The sequence below is a fragment of the Haliotis cracherodii genome, unplaced genomic scaffold (genome assembly GCF_022045235.1).
Source record: "Haliotis cracherodii isolate W230 unplaced genomic scaffold, xgHalCrac1.p SCAF_3, whole genome shotgun sequence".
NCBI lineage: Eukaryota > Metazoa > Mollusca > Gastropoda > Lepetellida > Haliotidae > Haliotis > Haliotis cracherodii.
The window spans coordinates 71,741,167-71,766,932 of record NW_027266286.1 but is presented as its reverse complement, the minus strand read 5'-3'; the positions used below and the strand labels follow the sequence as shown (position 1 = coordinate 71,766,932).

The 25,766-nt window shown below is 40.6% G+C and overlaps 1 protein-coding gene across 1 annotated transcript in view; it reads left to right on the top strand.

The window, feature by feature from the left end:
* LOC139474582 (serine/threonine-protein kinase 33-like) overlaps positions 1-22,238 on the top strand; it is a 40,507-nt gene extending 18,269 nt beyond the window's left edge. Inside the window, exons 2-12 of the mRNA XM_071257651.1 lie at positions 3,292-3,488; positions 5,348-5,452; positions 6,640-6,778; positions 7,732-7,814; positions 8,401-8,488; positions 16,962-17,037; positions 17,888-18,000; positions 18,792-18,877; positions 19,658-19,858; positions 20,025-20,114; positions 20,731-22,238. Coding sequence (XP_071113752.1) covers positions 3,324-3,488; positions 5,348-5,452; positions 6,640-6,778; positions 7,732-7,814; positions 8,401-8,488; positions 16,962-17,037; positions 17,888-18,000; positions 18,792-18,877; positions 19,658-19,858; positions 20,025-20,114; positions 20,731-20,940 — 1,356 coding nt within the window. The 5' untranslated portion in view covers positions 3,292-3,323 and the 3' untranslated portion in view covers positions 20,941-22,238. The remainder of the gene's footprint in view (positions 1-3,291; positions 3,489-5,347; positions 5,453-6,639; positions 6,779-7,731; positions 7,815-8,400; positions 8,489-16,961; positions 17,038-17,887; positions 18,001-18,791; positions 18,878-19,657; positions 19,859-20,024; positions 20,115-20,730) is intronic.
* Positions 22,239-25,766: the final 3,528 nt, after the last annotated feature.

Below are 25,766 nucleotides of genomic sequence, written 5' to 3'. Positions count from 1 at the left end.
TGAGGTGCAGAGAGAATGTTAATTTCCCCTGTGGAATCAAAGAACTGTGTCTAATATCTTTTGTAGGATTTGTGAAAGTTTAATGAAGAAGGAAGGCATTAGGAGAGAAAATCTATAGAGGTGACCTGGATCTCAGCCACCGCTACAAACTGCTTCATCACCTGTTAGAATAGCATCCATTATTTACGCTGCAGCTAAAACAGGTGCCCATCATGGCGCTAATCTCTTTTGCCACCTTCTACCTTTAATATTCATGTCGTTTCACATGTAGCATATTTTCCCAATGTGTACTTCACAAGGCTGAACAGGGTTAGAAACTAACAGTTTTCGTCCACTAGTCCTTATAATGATAACATATAGCAAAACCCTTAAAAATGGCAATTTTCTACTGGTCCTTATGATACCTTTAGCATTGGGCAGTTTGGCAAGGACTTCAGCCAATTTCTAACGCAGCTGAAGTTGCTGAAGCAGCTGAAGTGATATGATGAAGCTAGCTGATGCTGCAGTGTGTCCATACAGATGTTACCTGAGGGAAATACAGGAACATGCCCTGCCATTGATTGCCATCTTCTGTGGTGCTGTTGATAAGGGTACCCTTGTGCCAAACAACCTCAGCACTGTGACTGTCGAAAGTCTATGTTAGAGTATGAGTTGGAGGACCTTAGCGCTAAGATCGCTTTGTACAATGGCACCCTTATGACTTGATTACTGGGGTACTGGTGTTTGTTGCTTCAGGAGCAGTTCAAGTCCTTCTCTCAATCAGTAGCAATATGTTGTATTCCTTGAATATTGTTTCTATTGTTGTGAGATCGTTGGTGTTTGAAGGTGGATAAACATGGTGCATTTTGAAGGAGGAAGTAGCTGCAGTGCTGTGAACAGCTTATTCTGGAACTGTCCAATAGTTGCCTGTCTGTGTTTAGACTATGGCCTCACACTCCATACCATGGTCACAGTCCTGTGTGACCCGTGAAGATCCGCGGTAGAATAGGTCTTCAGCAACCCATGCTTGTCGCAAGAGTCGATTAACGGGATCAGGGGGTCTGGCTGCTGACTTGGTTGATGCATGTCATCGTATTCCAAATGCATGGATTGATGCTCATAATGTCAATCACTGGATTGTCTGGTGGTCCAGACTCGATTATTTACAGACTGCTGAGTGCGGTGTTAAACAACAAACAAACAAACAAACACAATCCTGTGTTGAATCTCCAGTTGTTTCACTGTCAATGTTTCACCTTAAGGACATCCATAAATATCTTCATCATTTGTAGACATCAGTCATCATTAATTGATGGATTATATTTTTGCCTCTCAGAACTCTGGTAACTTGATCTGGCAACATGTTTCCCTGAAGATTCTCTGCGATTTTCTCACTCATTTGCTGAATCCTGAGTCAATTGCTGAATCCTGCTGTTCAGTGATGCATACAGTGCACCCATGGATTACTGGGTACATTCCATATACCCAGGAGCCCTTGATATACTTGGTCATATTCAGGGCAAATGACTCTTTCTTCCTTCACCACTGCTCACCTGAATAACATTTATCAGCAATAGAAACTAACATTTTTTTCCACTTGTCCTTAAGATGACATCATACAGCAAAACCCTTAAAGATGGCAAATATCTACAAGTCCTTTACCTATTCTATTGGGCAGTTTGGTAAGGACTATAGGATGAGTGCCAATTTCTATCACTATTTGTATTTCGCCAAACGTCAACAAAAAATGTATACTTGCGGGAAGGACACTTTTAACATGAGGCAGATTGCTAAGTGACATATTTTCTTTGTTATGTCATGAGTAGTAATAGTCAGCTTCTGCTGTCACAGACTCCAAGGGGCCTCAGTTCATTGCAAAGAAACGTTGTTACTCTGGAAGCTGTTGATCCAGAAAGGCTACCTTCCAGATGATTTGTGTGCATTGTTTCAAATGTGTATTTGGTGGACAGGCTGGGACCCCATGATAGCAGGTCATCTTACAGTGTCTAAAACTAAGTGTTCCCTTATTAATTTCCATCAGTATATATAGAATATCCAAAGAAAACTATCAATAACAAATGTGAACATTATATTTCCGAATATGTTTTATTGTTCCCTTATTTGTTGCCATCAATATATTTTACTCCCTTAGGTCCAAGTCTATTTGGTATTTTTCAAACCGCTTCCATGGTCTTGTGGTAGAGTGTCCACTTAGAGAGTGGAAGGTCTGGGGTTTGATCCCCGTCTGCGTCATACCAGAAGACATTAAAAAATGGTACTTGTTGTTACCCTGCCTGGCACTCGGTATGAAGTGGATAAAACAAAGACTGGTCGTCTTGGATCAGTATACAGTGTCAATATGGGGTATTCATGTTAAAACTGCAACATGGTTTCTCACTGGGCTTGCACTGTAAAATCGGTAGTAGTAAAAAATCTGGACTAGTAAAAGCAGTCACACACAAGGGCATGTTTAATGCAACGTTAAACCCCATTTCACCCAACCTCACCCATTTTTCAACCCGTGAGGAGGCTCATTCTTCTGTTTATGTGCACTTGTCGCATGAGCTCACAACAGACATACAAGTCTCAGTTACAAGAAGTGACACATAGCCATTTTGTGCATTATTCACTGCGGTAGAGTTTATTAAATGATGACTGTATTTGATCAGAAAATATGGATGTGTGAAGATATTTGGTTACGCAAGCTGAAAAGGCTTCATTGGTTAATTAGGCACATTGTTGTATTTTTAAAGTGCTTCATACATATTTGTACATAAGCAACTAAGCAAATTAATTGGGTTATGGTGATTTATTTTGCTTTTGTTATGCAAACACACAGCTAATCTGTAGCTCTGGCAATGCATGTCTATATACATGTACGGTCTGTGCCAAAAACATTTGAGTCTACAAGTCCAAACTTCAACAGGCTCTTGGCATCATTTTCAGTCGATTTTAGTGTTGCAATGTGGACTGTTATTAGCAGAACTTTCTGGACCAAACAGAATATTATTGGAGACTAGTGGCTAAAGTTGCAGACTCCATACCCATTTTCACTAAGTTCGTTAATCCCGATTATTTCCATGGGAACGGTGTTGTCTGGATTAATAAGGTTTCATTGTGCAGCCAAAGTCTGCTATTCACGTGAATGATAACAGTGCAGGGGGATTAAGATATGTTTTGTTATGACTGATATTTTTCTATATTCAACATTGTTACACAACATGCTTGTTCTTGTTTACACAGGGCTTAGATTAGCAGTTCCTGAGAACTGGTCCAGTTGGTCATACCGGTAAAATGAGGATGTTGTTTCAGATGTTTATGCCTGAGGTGATGAGGGTCGCAAAATGACCACAACAATTCCACACATACGTATTGCTGATGACAGCGCAGTCAAGGAGAGCTATGAGGTGGGGAAGAAGCTTGGCCAGGGAAGCTTTGGGAAGGTCCATGAGGCCCAGCACCGAGACACCAGCAAGTCCTGGGCCATCAAGAGCATCAACAAGGAGAAGGTAAGATGTCCTGAATGTTTGTTTTTTGTTTAACGCCGCACTCAGCAATATTCCAGCTATATGAAAACATAAATAATCAAGTCTGGACCAGACACTCCAGTGATTGATATCATGGGCATCGATCCACGTAATTGGGATCGATGACATGCATCAACCAAGTCAGCGAGCCTGACCACCTGATACTGTCAGTCACCTCTTATGACAAGCATAGTTGCCTTTTACGGCAAGCATGGGTTGCTGAAGACCTCTTCTAACCCGGATTTTCACGGGTCAAAGATGTTCTGAAACAAAATGAGGCCAGTCTGTGCCAAGTCCACAAGCATGAACTTGGCTCTTAGCGTAATTTGTTGCACATTTTAGTGTTATCATGTGGACCATTGTTAACTGAATTACTAGACTGAAAAGAATTTTACTTCAGACTGGCTTTGGACTAGTGGCTAAGGTTGCACACTGGGCAGGACAGGTAGGGGAAGAGATAGGAGTAGTGTGTAGATGACATGGGATGGCGGTAGCAGACAAATGACAGGGTCAGAGAGATGGGAGAGGTGACTTGGGCTTGGGGGAGACATGGGTAGATGATGTGTTGTGGACATGGCGGAGAGCTCACTTTGAGGTTTGAGCAACTGGGGAGTGGTGGGACGTGATGAGAGTGGAGTACAGGTCCCATTGGGAAGAGAGGTGAGGTGAGGGTGAGTTAGTGATGACATGGGGGTTTAGGTGAGGGTGAGCTAGAGATGCCATAGGGTTAAGAGAGAGATGCCATAGGGTTTAGGTGAGGGTAAGCTAGAGATGCCACGGTGTTTAGGTGAGGGTGAGCTAGAGATGCCATGGGGTTAAGAGGGAGATGCCATGGGGTTTAGGTGAGGATGAGCTAGTAATACCATGGGGTTTAGGTGAGGGTGAGCTAGAGATGCCACGGTGTTTAGGTGAGGGTGAGCTAGAGATGCCATGGGGTTAAGAGGGAGATGCCATGGGGTTTAGGTGAGGGTGAGCTAGAGATGCCATGGGGTTTAGGTGAGGGTGAGTTAGAGATGCCATGGGGTTAAGAAAGAGATGCCATGGGGTTTGAGGTGAGGGTGAGCTAGTGATGGCATGGGGGTATGAGGTGAGGGTGAGCTAGTAATGCCATGGGGTTAAGAGAGAGATGCCATAGGGTTTAGGTGAGGGTGAGCTAGTAATGCCATGGGGTTAAGAGAGAGATGCCATGGGGTTTGAGGTGAGGGTGAGCTAGTAATGCCATGGGGTTAAGAGAGAGATGCCATGGGGTTTAGGTGAGTGTGAGCTAGAGATGCCATGGGGGTTTAGGTGAGGGTGAGCTAGAGATGCCATGGGGTCTAAGGGAGGTGGTGAGGGTGAGCTAGTAATGCCATGGGGTTAAGAGAGAGATGCCATGGGGTTTAGGTGAGTGTGAGCTAGAGATGCCATGGGGGTTTAGGTGAGGGTGAGCTAGAGATGCCATGGGGTCTAAGGGAGGTGGTGAGGGTGAGCTAGAATTGTCATGGGGTTGAGATATCGAGATGACATTTGGTTAAGAGAGAGCTTCCATGGGGGTTTAAGTTAGGTGGTGAGGGTGAGCTGGAGATGACATGAGGTTGAGAGAGGTGTCATGGGTGTTATATATGACAGTTCATGATAGTGGGATGCCCTTTCTCTTGAACATGATAGCAGTAATGTAGCCTGAAAGTTGTTGTGATTCCACACATGGGTATTATGTGTGAAGGTCACTCTCGGTGTTTGATATCGTGATAGTACTTAGTTTTTCTGGAACTCAGCCTTAAACACAGGACTGTCTGACTTCTTTTTGAAAGCGTTTGTCTTCAGAATGTTCTCATATATGACCAAATCTACCCTACTTGCAGGCGGGGAGCTCGGCTCTCAAGTTGATAGAGCGGGAAGTGGCCATCTTGAAGAGAGTAAATCATCCTAACATCATCCAGCTCAATGAAGTACTGGAATCCCCAACGGTAAGGGGCACCCAGTTGTGATAAGACTTGTTACTGTCAATCATGTCAATTGCCTAAGACGGTAGGAAACTGTGTTTGTATTAACTTAGATGCCCACAAAGTAATCGATGCCTAAATGTATCACCACTCACCAGTGACATGAAGTAGGTATGTTGATTTGTTTCAGACTTTTTTTTGCATATTTGCTCAAAGTTCTCTGATATTTATCAATAATTTATCCATATAGTTAACGATTATCGATCTCTATGATGTGTATTGATCTGTGTGGATAGCCATGACACCCATGTGTGAATAAGTGACTATTGTCATCAGTAGAACATCTTTTGATCAGTAGTTTTTGATGCATTTCTTCTTGAATGCATATTCAAATATGGTGAGTGAGTGAGTGAGTGTGTATGGTTTTACGCTGCTTTTAGCGATATTCCAGCAATATCACAGTGAGGGACACCAGAAATGGGTTTCACACATTGAACCCATGTGGAAAATCGAACCCGGGTCTTTGGCGTGACGAGCGAACACTATAACCACTAGGCTACCCAATCGCCCCTCATATCTAGTCGCACAGAATCTAGTTTGTCACATTGTTTTGTCAATTGTGAAATTTTTTCAAAAACAAGTAAGTTATGATAAGTTACTATCATAACTTTGTAATGTAAAATGTCCTATCTGTGAATATTTGTGGTGAAGTTATTTTTTTTTCCGTGCCCAGTATGTGCCTTGGTTTAATCAATAGGAATGCCTACTGTCGAGATCATTTCGTTCTTACTTATTTTTCAGCAACCCCCTTTTCTATTCATCAAGGATATCATTGGTGCAGTTAAAAAGTGACACTGTCAATGTAATAAATTAAACCATGCCTCTTAAAATTCACTTTGCTACCTGAAAAAAGGTGTGTTTGCCTACTTCTGCTGCAGGCAATTATTTGACTTAATTTGTTAACTCTAAGTTAGGATATCCCTTGATTCAAATTCTAAAGGTGCAAACCTCAAGCACCATAATAGAACACTGACTGTGTTGCCAAGAACAAGTTTGGCATTCTATTTGAACTATGTCTGTATGGTAAAAACCTTTATTTTCATGAAGTTTGTGTTTGACATGTTTGGAGTTAACTGTGGTGGAAGATGAAATGCTGCCTTACACCACTGTGTTGTTGTACTGGTTCTGTACTGTGTGTATGTTCTTCACAGCGGATGTTCCTGGTCATGGAGTTGTGTGATGGAGGAGAGATGGCTGACTCTCTGAAAGACAACAAACACTTCTCAGAAGCTGATACCAAAACTGTCATTAAAAGATTAGCAAGTGCAATCTCATATCTACATAAAAATGGTAAGCACAACTTTATATGGTTCCTCTGCATGAAGCCCTGTTGGGATTTGGCTAGACTTGCTCCCCGTGACCTATACTTGTAAGAAGAGACTAAGTTTGATTGGGTGTTCATGTTTGTTTGTTTGTTGTTTAATGCCAAACTCAGCACTATTTCAGCTATATTAAACAATCAAATCTAGATTAGAAAATCCACTGATTGACATCATGACCATCAATTTACGCAATTGGGGTATGATGACACGCATTAACCAACTAAGCGAACCTGACCACCTGATCCTGTTAGTCGCCTCTTGACAAGCATGGGTTGCTGAAGACCAATTGGTTAGACTTAGTGGCATGGATGACTGAATTTCATGGTGTGGATTGTTGGCCATACTTTCAAATAATAGCTTGACACTCTGCTGTGATATAGCTGGGATACTGCTGGAAGGCTTTGTGTCTCCAGTTTGACATAATGTTCCAGCAATATGAACAATAATTTTAAGTCTTTAAAAGGCATGTAGAAGTGATACACATAAGGAAGAGAATATATGGATGTCAACTTCTTTATTATTATGAGTATATTCGGAGTATATGCTTACTCCTTCATCAGATGAATGAATGCCATGAGGCAGAGAGCAAATATATGTACATGTAAGAACAACAAAATTAATAAGACAACAAAAGGTGGAAAATAACAAAGGGTAGAAACAAACAAGGGAAGCCAACAGATGATTGGCGCTGATAGGTATTAGCAATAGACAATGGGAGCCAACCACCTGATGGAGGAGTAAGCATGTGCTCCGAAACGTGTTCCTCATAATAAAGAAGTTGACATCCATATATTCTCTTCAAACTGGAAATAAACTGACAAGTTGACCAACTGACTTCATGTAAAACATTCAATCAGAGAGTTGCAGTGAGTCTGGAGAACTGTCTGTGTGACTGCTGATGTTTGCATTTGTTTTTTTCAGACATTGTACATCGAGATATCAAACTAGAAAATATTCTCCTCAGTCAAAACCCTGACGATCCACACGACAAGTTACATATTAAGGTAGGTAGACAATACAATGTAGTCTCATGGTGTTCATCTCTTTTTTCATTTGCTCAAAAATATGTTCGGGAATGCAACTTAACCTGAAATATTGACCAGCCCTAAAAGTGATCAGCCCGAAAAAGAGATCTCCCATAAGAAACCTGAAACTCTTCTATGGCCCTCAGGGTACCTTCAATAACAGACAAACTGTTTGGACTAGTGTGTTGTAGGCCATTAAGAATAATAATGTTTCTCAGCAAGTTTCAAAATGACTAGGTCACAAGGCTTATTTTTCTTAGTAGACAGCGGGGTGGTGGGGTAGCCTTGTGGTTAAAGCTTTTGCTAGTCACACAGAAGACCTGGGTTTGATTCCCCACATGGGTACAATGTGTGAAGCCCATTTCTGGTGTCCCCAGTTGTGATATTGCTGGAATATTGCGAAAAACCGGCGTAAAACCACACTTACTAACTCACTTAGCAGTCAGAGAGCTAGTCCAAAGTCTTTAGCATCTTTTAGGTGGAGGCAAGAAAAGAGAATGAAGTGTTTTGTGAAACAAGCTATGGTGTTACATGTTTGTTGATCGTGTTGATGAACTATTTCCAGGTGACTGACTTTGGATTATCTGTAGTGAAGGGAGGCGCGGGACATGACAACATGATGCAGGACTTCTGTGGTACACCAATGTACATGTGTAAGTTCCGCTTCCCTACACTGGTGCCAAGTTGCTGAAATAGGGTTTAACATTGTCTTCATGATTATTTCACTTGCATGGAGAAGTGTATGTGTATGTGTATGTGTTAATGTGTGTTAATGTGTGTGTATGTGTGTGTATGTGTGTGCATGTGTGTACATGTGTATGTGTGTGTACATGTGGCTGCTTGAACTGTCCGGACTAATGCTGGTTTTATAGCTGGCCCCCTGAGATACACAGTTTAACATGGTTACCCGACTCAGACAGTATACTGACTCCAAGCCGACCAATCCTTGTTACAAGAGATATGAGACCTGTGAAGATCCGGTGTTGAATAGGTCTTCAGCAACCCATGCTTGCCCTAAAAGGCGGCTTTGCTTGTTGTAAGAGGCGACTAATGGGATCTGATGGCCAGACAAACAAACAACAATCAAACAAACAAACAAGAGATATGAAGGTTACCGTATTCGACGTAATAAGCGCCCAGGGCGCTCTCAAAATTAGAAATAATGGTTCTTATTAGAATATTATTTTGGTGAAGGAAAAAAACAGAGTTGAAAGATAAATTTGGTGGTTTTTGCTGACAGCCTGAAATGTTTATAGAGCGGGTGGGGCAATACTCGGACAGTGGCAGTACCCGGAAACCCAGCAAATTAACACGTGTACACAATAAACAAAAGTACTGATGGGCATAATTTTCACGCAGGCTTCTTCCTCTTCCTCCCTGACGTCAGAAAAGATTCGTCTGCTACTGGTAACACTCACGATAAAAGCTCGTGTGCATGTTTTCCCACGTGACCATGTCGCCCACGCATTTTGTTGCGTTTTGGCAATGCATTGTAGTTTCTGATCATAAGGTTATAGATTCCTCACGACTAGTTTCTGGTCTGCTTTTTCTGTTTTTGGCGACTTCTTGTGAATCGACCGTGCCAACATGGAAACGTTTGGCGCGAAAATTCTAAAAATAACCTAATTAAGCTGTGTCCGACTACTACCTCGGAGAAATTACGTGGGAAGGCAGTACTCGGACAGTCGACAAATAAAATTTGGAAATACATATCAGAATTTTTTTAAATAAAAATAATTGAAAAAAAGCTATTAAGAAAATGCAAAATGAAAAAATAGGTTTTTTTCGATCGCCAGTGACATACTTTAAGAGGGTTCTGATTGGGGATGGGGTGGGGTGGTGCACGTGACTTTGTCTTTGGGGGTGTTATTCAGGGGGTTAATACGTACAGTATGTCAGTTGCATGCTTTTAGTGTAAACATTCTGTAACTGTCAATCTCATAAAAAGACGTTATCTCAGTGTCGTTTATCAGTCATATTTTACTTTTGCGATGAAACTGAACGTTTTTTACGTGTCACCCATCAGTACCCTCATTCATTCTAATCTGATAACAGAAGTTATTACGTATCAGTAACATTCCCGTTATTCTTCAGTATATGGATATGATAGTTCCATTGACTAGTTCTAATTATATTGTAGGACCGTCTGTGTAGATTTGCTAAAATGAGCGTTCGAGGAGGAAAGCCTGCCTATTCAATTGAAAACTTAAAGCGGGCTATGGATGCTGTTAACGCCAAGCAGATGTCTGCACGCAAAGCTGCCGTCGCTTTTGGTATACCAAAAAGTACTCTGCATGACAAACTCTCAAATAAAGTACCTCTTGTTTACCGCAAAGGTCCTTCACCCATCTTATCAAAAGACGAGGAAAGACATCTTTCAGATTGGGCTATACACATGTCGAGTATAGGGTACGGCCGGACAAGGGACGAACTGTTAGACACGGTCCAGAAAATAATCAAATTAGATGGTAGGGAGAATCCTTTTACTGATGACAGACCTGGTAGGGATTGGTTTAGGGCTTTCTTAAAACGAAACCCTACAATATCAGTAAGAACACCAACACAACTTTCAAAAGAACGTGCTATGGTATCACAACAAAAAATTGCTGATTGGTTTGATACCTTCACAACCTACATCGCTGACAAAACTGATTCAGACATCTTGCATGACCCATCAAGGCTGTATAATGCTGATGAGTCGGGTTTCCCCATGTGTCCAAAGAGTGGTAGGGTTCTGGCCGAACGAGGATCCCAGACAGTTTATAACTTCTCGGCCTCAGACAAGAGCCAGATAACAGTTCTTGCTTGTGCAAGTGCTTCAGGTGACTACACTCCCCCCATGATCGTCTTTCCCGGCAGCAGGTTCAAATACAACCCCCTAGATGGTTTTGAGGAGGCGGTTCTAGGGCGAACCGAGAATGGCTGGATGGACGCAGAACTATTTGTTTCTTGGCTTAAAACTTGTTTCATTCCCCATGTCGATAAACAGGCAATCAAGAAACCAATAATTCTGTTTCTGGACGGTCATTCAACGCACCTTACCCTTGAAGCGTGCACTGTTTGTGTGGAGAACAACATCGTCCTGTACTGTCTCCCATCACACGCATCACACGTTATACAGCCATTGGACCTGAGCTTGTTCAGTCCACTCAAACATGCATGGCGCCAATCTGTCCGAGATTTTCAGATTTCAAACATCGGCGAATGTGTTAGGAAATGTACCTTTGCCAGTGTATTTAAAACTGCTTGGGTAAGGGCAGCTACAACAGAAAATGCGAAGAGGGGTTTCCTCGAATCAGGGCTGTTTCCGCTCAATCCTGGTAAGGTTACCGATAATCAGAAATTAAAACCCAGCACCATCTTTGAACCATGCAAACCAGTCCTTCAGTCAACCCCTGTAACCCCATCCACAGTCAGAACATTCACATTTGCACCCCCAGCAGACACCCCATCCCAACCTTCCGCTACACTAACATCACCAGAATATGCATCCTCACCAGCCGTACAAACAACTCTGCCATCACCCCATACAGACCCTCATGCACCAGTACAATCACAAACTGCACATAGCACAACACCCCAAACAGACACTTCACACCTCGTCTTACATTCTACATCAGCCACAGCCCACACATCTTCCAGTGACGCATTTGACAAATATTTAGTTCTCCCTAAAGTACGGAGCCGTACCCAAAAGTATAAACCTACAGTGTTACCCAAATCTGCCTCAGGAGAAGACATCAGGGAACTTCTCCTTGAAAAGAAGAGAAAGGCAGAGGAAGAGAAACAGATGAAAGAAAGCAGAAAGCGAATGAGAGAGGAAATAAAGCTTAAACGAGAAGAAGAGAAAGCAGCCCGGAAAGCCCTAAGGGAAAAAGAACGGGAAGAGAAGCGTGTGCAAAAGAGAAAGCAAGAAGACGAGAAAAAGGCATACAAACTCTTAAAACAAATAGAAAAGAAAAGCAAAGCAACACTAGACAGTGACGAAGATCTCTCTGAATCCGAGATTCCCTACATGGATGACGACGAATACGACGACGACATCGATTTTTCCGATGATTCCCTCCGGGATTTTTGTCACCTTTGTTTGGGTCGGGATTTGGCGGCAAATGATGACTGGGTGGGGTGTCTTAATTGTACCAAATGGTTCCACAAGAATTGCCTGGGATACCAGACATTAACACATCAACAACTCGCCGACCTTCCCTTCACGTGTGACACTTGTAGCTGAGAGGGAAAAAATCCGTTTCCCTGCAATGTGAATGTTATTGTTGGCACAGTTTGCTTTTTTGAAAGAAGTGAAATCAGTGTTCATTTCACATTAAAATGTACAAAAAATGAACATATTTTTCATATTTTAACAGAAAAATGGAATATCCCTTTGACGCCCTTTTCCACGAGATTCATGCATACTCTGGACCACCAGGGTGGGGTATAGACACCAATGCTGTCAGCTATCACCATAGCACGAAACCCATCGCAATATTTTCGTCAATAACTGGGTAATATTAAACCTGAAACTATATTCATTTGATGTACTGGTTTATTTCTATGAGTATAAGTTTTTGGGAAATATATGACAACTATGAAGTACCAGGTTAATGATAGACTTTGCACCTAATTAACAACGGAAGATTATTTAGCGAATGTTGCCACTTCTCATATTATATTTTCTTTCTTCATAGGTACCATGTGTATCATGTGAAGCCGTTACCATTTATGGCACTGAAGATGAATCAGGAACCAGAAAACATATATGACGTAAACGCTCTCAAAATTAGTATTCCCGATGAAGCTGACATACATTTTCGTAGTTTAGATCTGGAAGTCCGGCCCCCACCCAATAGACAGGTTTTACGGGACATAGCTGGCCGCGTCGTCGGCAGAGTTCCCTTACAGTTGTCAGGAGTACTCACTCCTCTGATGATGGAAGATTGCGTTTTAAATGTGACACCGTTCTTTACTGGTAGAATTACTCACAGCGGGCCTGTTAGGGGTGGGGGCCCAAAACTAGACTGTTTTTATTTATTGCGTATCAAGCCACAACGTCGTACTTTATTCAAAATAATAGAAAGACTGAATGAAACAGGATTCGATGGTGACAGCGTTTGGGTTTAGTGACTGAGAAGAAACCTAATGTCAGTATAAAAACAACACATGTATCTGTGTACAGTGATGCCAAAATGAGAAGATAAGCCAATGAAGTTGTATTTATGTTGCTATTATTTTGATGTTCTCATTGACACAGTAAAAAAAAAACACAATTGTAATTATGTTATATTCGGTTAAGACATTTTTTAAAAATTCTTAAAGTGTCCGGGTACTGCCGCAAGGGTGTCCGACTTCAACCGCAGGCGTCCGATTACTACCGAAGTAGTCGTCGAGTAAATATCATAAGAATTTGCTGAAACAAGCGCACGAACACAACCACTACCGAGTATAATCACCACAGCAGTTACCTTCCTTCACATATACGATGAAAGAAAGTCAATAGGTACTTTGGTTCAACTTGCATGCCGTTAGGAACGTTAAGTGTCCGAGTACTGCCCCACCCGCTCTATACGAGAGATACATTTTTCAGGAATATAATTGCCCATAATTAAGGGTGCATATAACACACGAGTAGGTATTATACGCGAATAAATAAGTGTGGTGTACATTGATCTATCGGAAGGGTGCTAATAGGTATTGTTCACTAGCCAATATATTAGCAAATATCGCAGTGGGCGCTTATTAGAGCGGGGCGCTTATTACGTCGAATACGGTATGTTATTTGTCTTGAGGGAAATATCTTTGGAACAAATGTTCTAGGATGACAAACATTTATTCACACCTGGTGTACTGGCTTCCTGAGATGGCTGAATAGTTAAGGTCTTGTCAAATGGTTGTCAAAATCAGGTTGAAGCCAGTATAGACAATATCATCCTGGATTATCCAGTGAATTATATCTCCAGCCTGTTGCGATACATACCCTGGACTCGTCAATCCCACTGCTTCCTTTTGAACCTGTTTCAAATGGCAGGAGGCTAAACTTACCCATCCAGTCCAACATTTGTCATGAGCAGCATGGTTCAGAGTATTTACCAACCCAAAATGGCTTCCACAGGAGATACCGCTTGGGTGAGATCATGCAATATCACCCATAAGAGATAGCTATAACTAAATTTGAGTTAAAAAACACACAAAATAAAATAAAAATAGTTTGAGTAAATTTTTGTTTGCCTGACCCGTGACCACTTCATCTCGAATGGACTGGATATCATACAAAATTTAAGAAACTATTTAAATAATGATTTGCTTTTTTCTATTTTGACTGATCCAAGCTAATTATTTGGCAAATATCCGTAAATCATCAAATGTAAAAAAACGCACAAGTAACACAAGTAATAATAATTTGTTTTGTGTTCTTGCGGAGATAAAAATAATTACCCAGAAACCAAATGATATATAATATTGTGTGCGTTGTACAATGCTGCAGCTCTTACGTTAGGACTTTTTAGCAAACTTCATGCATGTTCATGAGTCATACCACCCTTCGAGCCCTTGAATTTGGAATCTGTGATAGCAGCTGCAGTAGTAGCTTGTACAGCTGGTACAGCTTGTATGTTGTGGGATTTTCTGTGTGTGAGTTGGGTGTAGTCAGATTGCATATTCCTAGCAACTATCAATATGTAATCAGCAACAGGCAAATAAATTCATGTTTTTTTACTGCATTTATCCAAGAGCTGTCAGCTACAATCCATGCAGGGTTCAACTCTCTCACAGGCAGTGTATTTTAGTTTTGTGTTGTAAATCACTTGCTGGCTACAGATCAATTCTTGAAACTTCCTGCAAAATCCTATAGCAGCTTCACAATTGATTGATATGAACATGCACAGATGATTGACAAACATGTCATAACGATATATATAGATGACAATATTTTGATATTTATTAGCTGTGTTGTAAATAGTAATTAATATTTTAGATAATACTAGGGGCATGGGTGGCCTTGTGGCCTAAAGTGCTGTAATTAGTTGTGCAGAGTTGGGTCCGTTAGTTACACATGGATCTGGTTTGAATCCCAGTGGTAAACATCAAAGACATGTATCACTTTGATCTTCCCTATCCCAAGTATCTCAAATACTTTTCATAGTTGCATAAAACCAAACTCATTCATTCCTATGTTTTAGATTATTGTACTGAGATAGTTCCTTAGCACAGAGCATGAACAAGTCATGCAAATTTCTTGTTTAACATTGAAAGATTAAAAGATATGAAATATTTCCAGCACAAATTCCTTCTTAATTAAGTGTTTATTGTTGTGTGTATTGATTCCGAATCCATCACTCTGTCAGCGGATGTGTGGCTGAGTGAGCTCACACAGAAGGCCCTCTAGGCTCTATTGACCTCTGTACCCTCACACATCACTCATCTCCATGGCAACAGGACTGGCTGTTGCCAGGTGACTGCACCCCACAGGAGGGTCCTGACGGTGTTACTGACTAGCGTAAAACGACACAAAATCACTATCGTACGAGTAAGATTGGTCAAAATGTGATCGTAAGAGTTAAACGTGAAACAATACTACTTAGTGTTTCAGTGGGAAAATGAGAATAATAGTTTCATTCTTCATTGTACTCAGTTATGGTGTTGAAGTATTATTAGATGTTGGTCAGTCTAAGATATTGGTAAAATGTTCCATTGAAAAGAGTGAGTGAGTATGGTTTTACACCGCTTTTAGCAATATTCATTATCACGGCAAGGGACACTAGAAATGGGCTTCACACACTGTACCCAAGTCAGGAATCGAACCCAGGTCTTCAGCGTCACGAGCGAAAACTTTAACCACAAGGCTACCCGACCGCCGCCGACTGAAAATACTGAAAGCAGAATAAGAAACGGTTGTAACAGTGTTAAGCCATTTTCTAACTAAGACCGATTTTCAAAATCAATTGCGAAGTTTTGTCTTAATATGTAAAAGTATTTACTACCAACCTGGGTACAGACAGTCTGGATACAGTAATCCTACTGACTACTGACCACCCGCATTAAGACCCCCCACAACACGTGCTGGCTTCAGCACTGTTGGGGAGGATGTTGATCAATAGCTAATGCTTCTGGCGCCGGTTATTGTTTTACTTAATTACATCAGAATTCTTGTGTTGGTGCTATGAACCATCCTGCTCCAATATTGAATGTCATTGTTACTGGGACAATCAGGACATCAGGACTGAACGGATAACTGAAAGCATAATATGATAGTGTTGTTAATTAAATAGCATATGCTTGGTAATCATATTCTTCATTCTGTTGAGTTTTGATTGCTTGTTTGATTGTTCATTAATCATGAAAATATTATTTGACCAAATCTCAAGCATGGTTTGTCACTTGTTGTTATTATTTATGAATAAATAATGTGATTTTATGCAATGAGGACTGTTTGTATGGTTATATGATGTGGACACAGTTGTTGCATGGTTTGAATTTGTTTAGTGTTCTTTGTTGTTTCCATAACTAAAGAGTGCTGTGTTTTCATTGATATGACAGCTTTAGTTTCGAAGATCTGCACCTGCAGGGTCAATGCTATGATAAATCCTGTGAGGGTTATGGGTTAGAACTGGTGCTCAGAAACCTATGCTGGTCAACCAAATGGATCGTGTAGTCGGGCTTAATGATTTGGTTGATAAGGGATATTTCAACCCTGTGTCACAAATATCAATCACTGGATTGTCTGGTTCAGATTCGATTATTTTAGAGGCCGTCACATAGCTGGAATATTGGTGAGTGCTGTGTTAAACAACTAACAAACAAACAAATCCTAGGATAACGACCCCCCCTTGCCGGACTTGGATGTGAATGAAATGAACTTCGCTGGAATATTTGAGACCAGTTGGTTGATCAGTGTTGACTGTAGCAGAAGCACAGTTAGGCTGCATGTTGTGTGAATGTTTATCATCTCCTACTGGTCTTAAGTTACTGGGCCTACAGCATCTTACGATTAACCCATTTCACAAAAAAGGGTTTTTGAGGAAGTGAAGTTGTCTGTCCATGTGGATTACAATGAGACTCTACTTGTCAATATTGTAGTGAGAGAAGCTTGTTTCTGTGTCAGCAGCATCATGTAAAGTCATATTCTGGTTGCAGCCCCGGAGATAATCGACAACAAGACCTATAGCCAACAGTGTGACGTGTGGGCCATGGGGGTCATTATGTATATCATGTAAGTACTCGCTGCAATTTCAATTACATCTTCCAAGTTTTATACACATGCAATCTATTGCTAGTCACCTTTGTAGAGATTATAGGCCCTGTGGAAACGTCATAATAGACAAACAAATAAATGTCTGACAACTTGTCAGTTTTGCTGGTAAAAACCCACATTGAAAGTACCGGTAGATAGAAAACAAATTTTACTTTTATTGTAATTTGAATATGTGTTTGTGAGAAATCCTGATTGGCATTATTGTTCACACTTTATCTAACAGTAACAATGTTTCAGATGACACATGATGTGTTTCATATTAGCTGGGCTGTTGGTGTTAACATTGCTAGTATTGTATGTCTGGTCCCCAAGTGACTTCCGCCACAGACCCAGGGTAGAACATGGTAGTTGTAGGAGCAAGGTATTGTATAGGGATTGGATGGCCACCATGGGCGGATACAGAGGGGGGGTGCAGGGGTGCGCATCCCTCACGCCCCCCTTTTTATTTCGAAAAAAATCTTTATTTCTGTATAAATTACCACCAAAGACAATGAATAGATCTTAATTGTGCACCCCCCCTTTTAAAAAAAGCTGTATCCGCCCATGGCCACAATGGCTACTAGTAGGGTGAGTGACTGCTGGTTGGCCGGGTCCTGTTTCACAATACAATTGTATTGATACAACTTGTAACTCCCACTCTGTAACATAGACGTGCCACAGTTGTAGCACAGGGTAACTTCAGGAAAAGGGACCCTGGTATGCTCACACTATCGACCCCTGGTTTGCCGGCTCCAGACCTGATCTGTGTGTATTGGCTGCTCTAACATTTCTGACTATGGTGTATAATGTTCTATATGAACTATTTCAGGTTGTGTGGGTACCCACCATTCCGCAGTAATGATGAAGACTCCTTGTATGAAATTATCAAGAAAGGAGAAGTAGACTTTAGTGAGGAACCATGGCCACAGATCAGTGAGGAAGGTAGGGAATGATCTGATAGTAACAGAAAGGGGTGCAATGAATACACTATGAGGTGAATACGATTCGTATCACGAATATAGGGTAATGAATATGAATATTAAATCACGAATACAATAACAAGTCAGCAGTTGATTTATTATTTGTTATATTCAGTGAAAAAATAACAACATAAAATATTTGACATGATTTGTTAATTATTAATATATAATACATTTATATACTGCACTTATCCAGGTATTAGTATCTGCTCAAATGGGACAATGACCATGATACTGTCAAATTATATATTATAAGAGTGTTGTCTTTGAAGAAATCTATGCATATAATAATTTCTTTTGGATATTTTTAGGTACAGGGTATGTAAATGCATGATTGCATATTCATAAATATTCCATTCTAGTGGTCTCGAATAACGAATTCAATTCATGAATGGATATGGTTCGATTCACCGAATACGAGAGTCAATCATAACAGCTCTAGTAACAGACAGTATGACAACTCCACAGTAAATTGAAAATATTGCTGTTGTGCATGTTCACTTCAAGTTTCAAATTCATTTCATTGTGTATCTTATTGCATTTTCATTGCTCATAACATTATAAGGGGATTTGACGTTAAGTTGACATCAAGTTTAGTTCATGTTTAGTTAATTGAGTTTAGTTTCCACTGTGAACCAGTATCTATGGTCCCGGTAGTTATTCCCCTATCATCAAACCCCTGTTTCAGTAAGTGGCTGTGTAATACAATTTGATTTAAACACAAGCCTAAGTCCACTGACTTGTATGTTACAGCGAAGATGTGTATCCAGCGAATGCTGAAGGTTGACCCTGCTCACCGGATGTCTGCGGCGGAAGTGCTCGACCACTCCTGGCTAACAGTAAGTCAAGGCCTACATTGTCTGTCTGCTAGTAGCCTTATTTGAAGTGGCACTGCTATCAGGTTTTCCACTAGTGGAAAATGTCCTCATATCCATACTGTGCAAAGATCGCTTTGTGCAAGTGCGCCCTGGAGAAAACGTTTGGATTAAAATTGAAATTATTATTCTTTCATGTTAATTTGGTTGCTGCTTTTATGATGTATGTTAAAAAGAAAAATAATCGTATGTGTAAAACTTTGTTCTGGCTGCCTTGGTAAAGTTTGAGTTTGAGGGCAGCATCCTGAGATTGGCTATACATATTTATTATACGATGGGTAGGTTTCTGGGCAAGGTAAGGCCAATGTATAAAATGGCCAGGTATATATAATAGGTCAGGTAGGTACTTTCAGTGTTTATGCGCCATCAGAGCTCTGAGGTATTATATCTTAGCTACGCAGAACCACAGAAAGAAAAGAAAATGTTTTTTTATCTCCTCTTGCAAGCCTTTGTCAGAAAAAGACATTACTAAGGTTACTGCTGCAACACTGTGATCAAGTCGAAATTAACCATCAGGGAACTAGACAAAATACTGGGATAATTGTTATTATGAAAATATTACTCCAAGATACTGAGAATCAGTGTCTAACAGGGAAGAAGCTGATGCATGTTACCAGTTTAGGCATAGAAAAGACACCAGACTGTGGTTGTCCATCTGTAAGGTACTCACTTCAGACATGTCTGACACTGTGTACTGACAGTTAAGTTCCAAATATTCTGTGACACATGCTTTGGTTTCCCTAGGGCCAGACCCACGACAGCACGAAGCCAGTGAACGTTCTGGAGATGATGAAGGAATGGGGTCCGGAGTTAAAGAAGGGGGGAAGCTGTGAAGAGAACCCTGAGAGTGCAATAAATGGGGACAGCCCAGACGGTGACATCAAGGAGAGTGCCTCCTCTACCAGCGACAACACCTCCCACAATGCTGCACCGGATGCTGCCAAGGTCAGTGCCCAGTACTAAAACATACATTTTATTAATACCTTGATAGATTGTTCAAGACAAATGTTTCCATGGAAATGTGTGTGAATTTTATAAAAGTTTGCGTTATTTCTCTATCATGTTTATCATGGCAGATGTGGAATTCATTTTGTGATTACTTCTGATACAGGGTAGTTCAAGTGATACAAGGAAGGGATCTGGAGGAGGCAAACGGTCCAATGACAGTCGCACACCGCCTAACTCTGGTACCAAACATGGGGTAAGTAGACAATTGAAAGCTGCCTAACTCTAGCACTAAACCTGGGGTAGGTAGACAGTTCAGTAATGCCTAACTATATCACTAAACCTAGGGTAGGTAGAGAGTTGAACACTACCAAGCTAGTTTCAATTTACATTTTGAAAACTGAACAAAAGAAAATTCTGGAATGTCTAATAGATGGCTGAGATTGTATGGCAGTACTTTCCAAGGGCTATGGTCGATTCTGTTTGAAATGTTTATCCCATTAAAGCAAGAGAAAGATGATGATTTTGATGGAATCAGTTGTACAGCTCGCCTGTAACTGTCATTCAGAATGTGCTGTGTTAACTGTTTTGATGTTGCATGATTAGAAAACGTAATCAGACTTTCACTTTCATGATCTTGTAAGTGAGACTTTGATTGGTCAGAGGTAAGGTCGTTCTGACATGACCAGAAATGGGATGGAAGCACTAAGATCTGATTTTATTAAGATCGTTTTGAGTCCTTCCCATTTTCACTGTGTCTGTTCACTAACCATATTCACTATGTGTGTTCACTATCAATGTTCACTGTGTGTTCACTAACCATATTGAGTCCCACCCATGTTGAGACCTAACCTCATGTATTGTGACTGCAGGCTACAGGAAGAGGAACAAAGCCCGGAGGTAGTACAGGAGGTGCCACGAGGATAAACCCATCTACCAAACCACCTGCCACACAGACAGGATCCAAACCAGGAAATACCGGTGGAAGGACAGCTGGTGGTGGCACCGCCAATAAGAAAACTGCTGTGAACTCGAACAATACAAAAACACCATCTGCTTACACAAGAAACCAAAAGAAATAACCCCAAATTAGTGTAGCATTAAGTATACCCTTATTCCAACAGCACTGCTGTGGATGGTGACTTTACAGTATGTGTGTATATATTTTACATCTATGTATCGCTGAGTGAAGTGCTAACAGAAGATTACCGGGAAAGAAGATCCTTTCTTCAGGAGCAACCATATGCTGATCCGTCCTTCACCCCAGTCAGGTCACATGACTTGTTAGTAGGTCAGATGACTTGTGAGGAGGTCACATGATGTGTTGGCAGGCCATGTGACTACAGGGGTTTTCTGTGTGCTGATGCTGCGGAAGTTTAGTGTGGAAGGGGAGATAACTTGTTCCCGCTGTACTGTTGATTTATATGTAGCTTGCTGATTGGTTAAATTAATATAAATAATCATGTTTTTCTCATTCTTGATTACATCATGGTTGACATTTGTATTAATACACTTTTTTGTGGGAGGGTTGAAATTTTGTATTGAGACTTTGTTTTTGTAGACAGATAAAATAACAGGACGACTGCACAAGTTTGGTTTATAACGATGTCCAGTCTTTCTCCCTGCTTTGATTGAAATTGATTGTCAAGTGGCCACGTCTCGGACAGTGTTGGAAGTTGAATGACAATTTTTTGTAGTGAGATCGACCTTGTTGTGATGTTTAGAGATGTGATATTTTAGACGTAGCCTTATCCAAACTGCTGTGAAGAGTGATAGGAAACAAGTGCCTTTCCCTGCTTGAACAGCCATTCGGCATTACACTTTCCTACTTCTAGGAATGTACCAATATTGTATATTCAAAGTTTCAAATGCATTTATTTTGTTAAATGTGTGATATGTAAAAAGATCCATTGTATAGAATAGAATCGTGAAAAGAAGCTTGTTATCCATGTCCTAAATATCAGCAGTGAGTTTACACTACAAAGTACAAGATCAGAGCTGCACTGGAAGCTTTAACCAAGGCCATATTCTACATAATCGGACAAAGAAAAATATACTTCACACATCTCATCTCTTTTTGAAAAAGTTTTCCCGCTAAGCACGCCCCAATATCCAACAATTGTGTGTCCCTTGTTAAGTGCACATGTATGTCCTCCAGCTCCCTACTCTGCTCCCTGAGACCATGCACTGTAGTGGAGCTCCTGGTGTTGTGATATATAAATCTGATATTGCACCTTTTCAACTGGATAAAGGATTCAAAATAGCCAATTCTCTGTCATATACTTTGATGTGTTTTATTGGTTCCTGTGGGAGCATAGTAGCTGTTCCGAGCATCCTGGATTTATGATAATTGACATTTATCACAAACCTGAAAATTCAAGTGTCAAATTTATACACTATAGCTTAATCAGTGGCTACTTAATGTTTTCTTCTGTAGCATTTAAATCAATATATATATATATCTTTAAATCTTCAATTTTTGACAAGGGTTACAACAAGGACCAATTTTCATGCTTAATTTCAAACACTGCTCTATTGGCACCAGTTCTGTATCATAAACAGTGTTGGAAATTAAGCATGGAAAAGGACAGATAGGAAAGGAGTCCTGGTAAGATGGGATATACATGCCAGACTCGGTGGATTTGTAAGTCACAGATATGTGGCAGTTTATCCATCTTGGCATGGCGTCAGACAATGTAAAACGTAGATTTTGTATCAAATCGACCATTTTTACCCTGAATAAAACTGCCTGTTGGGAAGGGGAAGGAAGCCAAAGGCAATGGTGAAATGATGAAAAAATTATTATTTCAAATCAAATCCTTATGGCCATGTAGTAAATGTACGTGTGGATTTACTTGTCACAATAATTTGCAGGTTTTTTAAATGCAGGCTTAAAGAGTTTGTTTAGGGCCTGCAGCTTCTAAAGTCTACCTATACTACTACGGGTGTTATATAAGGATGTGAAGCAGGATGCTGTGAGCAAGAACTCCCTTGGTGACAGCAGCTTCTTTATATCACCCTAATGCAGATGGGTGTCCATTCTTGTAGGCCGGCCCACTTCTGTCATGGCTTGTCTCGCTGACTCTACATACATATCTATGTTACCCAGTACAGATGTGCCTCTCTCTAATATCTCCCTCCCCATGGACCAATTTATTAAATTATTCATTACATTCCAAGTCTCGACTTATGACTGGAGAGTATGTTCTAGATGGACTGTTGCCATGTAGCTGGAATATTGCTGAATGGCATTATTCAGCCAACATATGTTTTTAAACTTGATTTCTTTGCATACCAGCTAAACAGGGCTCGATTTAAGGAACTTGATTTAACTTGCACCAGGTGCATGTTGGCATGAAAACCAAGTTACGCACAACCCCCCCCCCCCATCAAAGTTGAGACATAGGCCGGTCTGATGCCAGTGTCACACAAATTAATGACACATTGCTGTAAGAAATAATAGGAACATGTGCCGATGATCTTGCAGTACCCACAGTTTGATGGCTTCAAACCAAAGATAGCATGACAAATTACACGTAACACAGGGATTAGTGATGTAGTTTGGTAAATAAACTTTATAGGTACTGAGTGTGTTCAAAGATTGATTTTGTGTGAACACAAATTTGAAATGTTTTGACATGCTCTTGGTTCATCTAGACATAAATATTAAGTTGTGTTTTTCAATTATACGTTTCACCTGGTGCATATTTTATGTAGCTAAATCGAGCCCTGGCTAAATGTAACACCTCAATATTGTGTGATATATGCATTCCTTACAGTTGCTGATGTTAGAGATGTGAGCGAATAGGGCTTTGCACAGATATGGTATCTGTCCAAATATTAGGGTAAACGTGTGATAATAAACACAACTCCGTCCACACCAATCTGTATGTTTCTCATTGGCCATATCTTTTGCTTCTGAGTTTTGTTATGATTGAGAGATATAACCATTTAGTCATTATCCATACTCTGTTTCAATGACTTCTGTGTGATGTATGTAATGTCAAGAGATTGTCTGGTCCAGACTCGATTATTTACAAACCACAGTCACATAGCTGGAATATTGCTGAGTGCAGTGTTAAACAACAATCAAACAAACATGTCATGTCACCTGTTTCCTCGGGTAGCTTCCGTGTGAGAATCTGAATATACCGGTAATTACTGAGTCATAATGATTTCCTGATCAAATAAGGCAATTATTAATCTTTTTTTACTCGTCACATGGCTGCTGAAGATATTTATTTATGTTAACTTGATGTTATGTTGAACTCATGTAATTCTTGCAGTAACTTCTGAACACGAAACACACAATGTGTCAGTTGTATATAAATATAATAAGTGCAGGTGAAAACCCTCCCCTGTACAGCCAGGCCACTGTCATTGGCTGAAATACTTGTACAGTGGCCTCAACAGTATCCGTCCAACCTCTCCCACGACTGCCAGGCCACTGTCATTGGCTGAAATACTTGTACCGTAGTCTCAACAGTATCTGTCCAACCCCTCCCCCGACTGCCAGGCCACTGTCATTGGCTGAAATACTTGTACCGTAGTCTCAACAGTATCCGTCCAACCCCTCCCCCGACTGCCAGGCCACAGTCATTGGCTGAAATACTTGTACTGTAGTCTCAACAGTATCCGTCCAACCTCTCCCCCGACTGCCAGGCCACTGTCATTGGCTGAAATACTTGTACCGTAGTCTCAACAGTATCTGTCCAACCCCTCCCCCGACTGCCAGGCCACTGTCATTGGCTGAAATACTTGTACCGTAGTCTCAACAGTATCTGTCCAACCTCTCCCCTGACAGCCAGGCCACTGTCATTTGCTGAAATACTTGTACAGTAGCCTCAACAGTATCCGTCCAACCCCTCCCTTGACAGCCTGGCCTCTGTCATTTGCTGAAATACTTGTACAGTAACCTCAACAGTATCCGTCCAACCCCTCCCCCGACTGCCAGGCCACTGTCATTGGCTGAAATACTTGTACAGTTGTCTCAACAGTATCCGTCCAACCCCTCCCCCGACTGCCAGGCCACTGTCATTGGCTGAAATACTTGTACAGTGACCTGGAATAATATCCGTCCTCTCTCATGTAAATGTATTCAGAAATCAGTGTTCTTGGTAGATATTTGTGTGAGTATTTTTTTGTAAGTTTATTCCTGAAATTACAATAGTCAAAATATGCAAAAGAATGGTCTTCAATTTGTGATGATATTTTTTAAAATTTGGACTTTGTCATGCAAAAATATGTTCTTTGGGAGGTACAGATAAGTTTTCTCGACACATGTACTGACAATTGTTAAATCATGGTTCAACATCTATTTACTAATCCATTCCTCTGATGTCATCTTACAGGGATCAGTTTTGGTAATGGCACTTTACTTTCTCTCCCCATGTAAACATTTCAGTAAATTTCTTACAGCATATATACTACACAACTTTGGATAGGGATATTCAGATGTGTCATTCTATTTTAATACACTTGACATATTTGAATTGTTTTTTTGTGGATCATGGAAAGATAAAAAATGTCCCCATCAAGAGTGGAGTGGTATTTGTAAGCTTACTGAAATGTGGGTTTCATCAATAGTTTCAGTCTCCAATGAGAATCTGGATCATGAAACCCAAGACTGATCGTTACTTCCAGTGATAACAGTTTGTTTAGATAAGTTTGGGGGATAATAAAAACTAAACTGACATTACCGTATTCGACGTAATAAGCGCCCAGGGCCCTCTCAAAGTTAGAAATAAGGTGCTCTTATTAGAATATTATTTTAGTGAAAAAAAAGAGTTGAAAGATCGTAAATTTCGGGGTTTTATTCTGACATCCTGAAATGTTTATACACGACGGATATATTATTCCAGAATTTAAATGCCCACAGTTAAGGGTGCATATAACACACGAGTGTGTA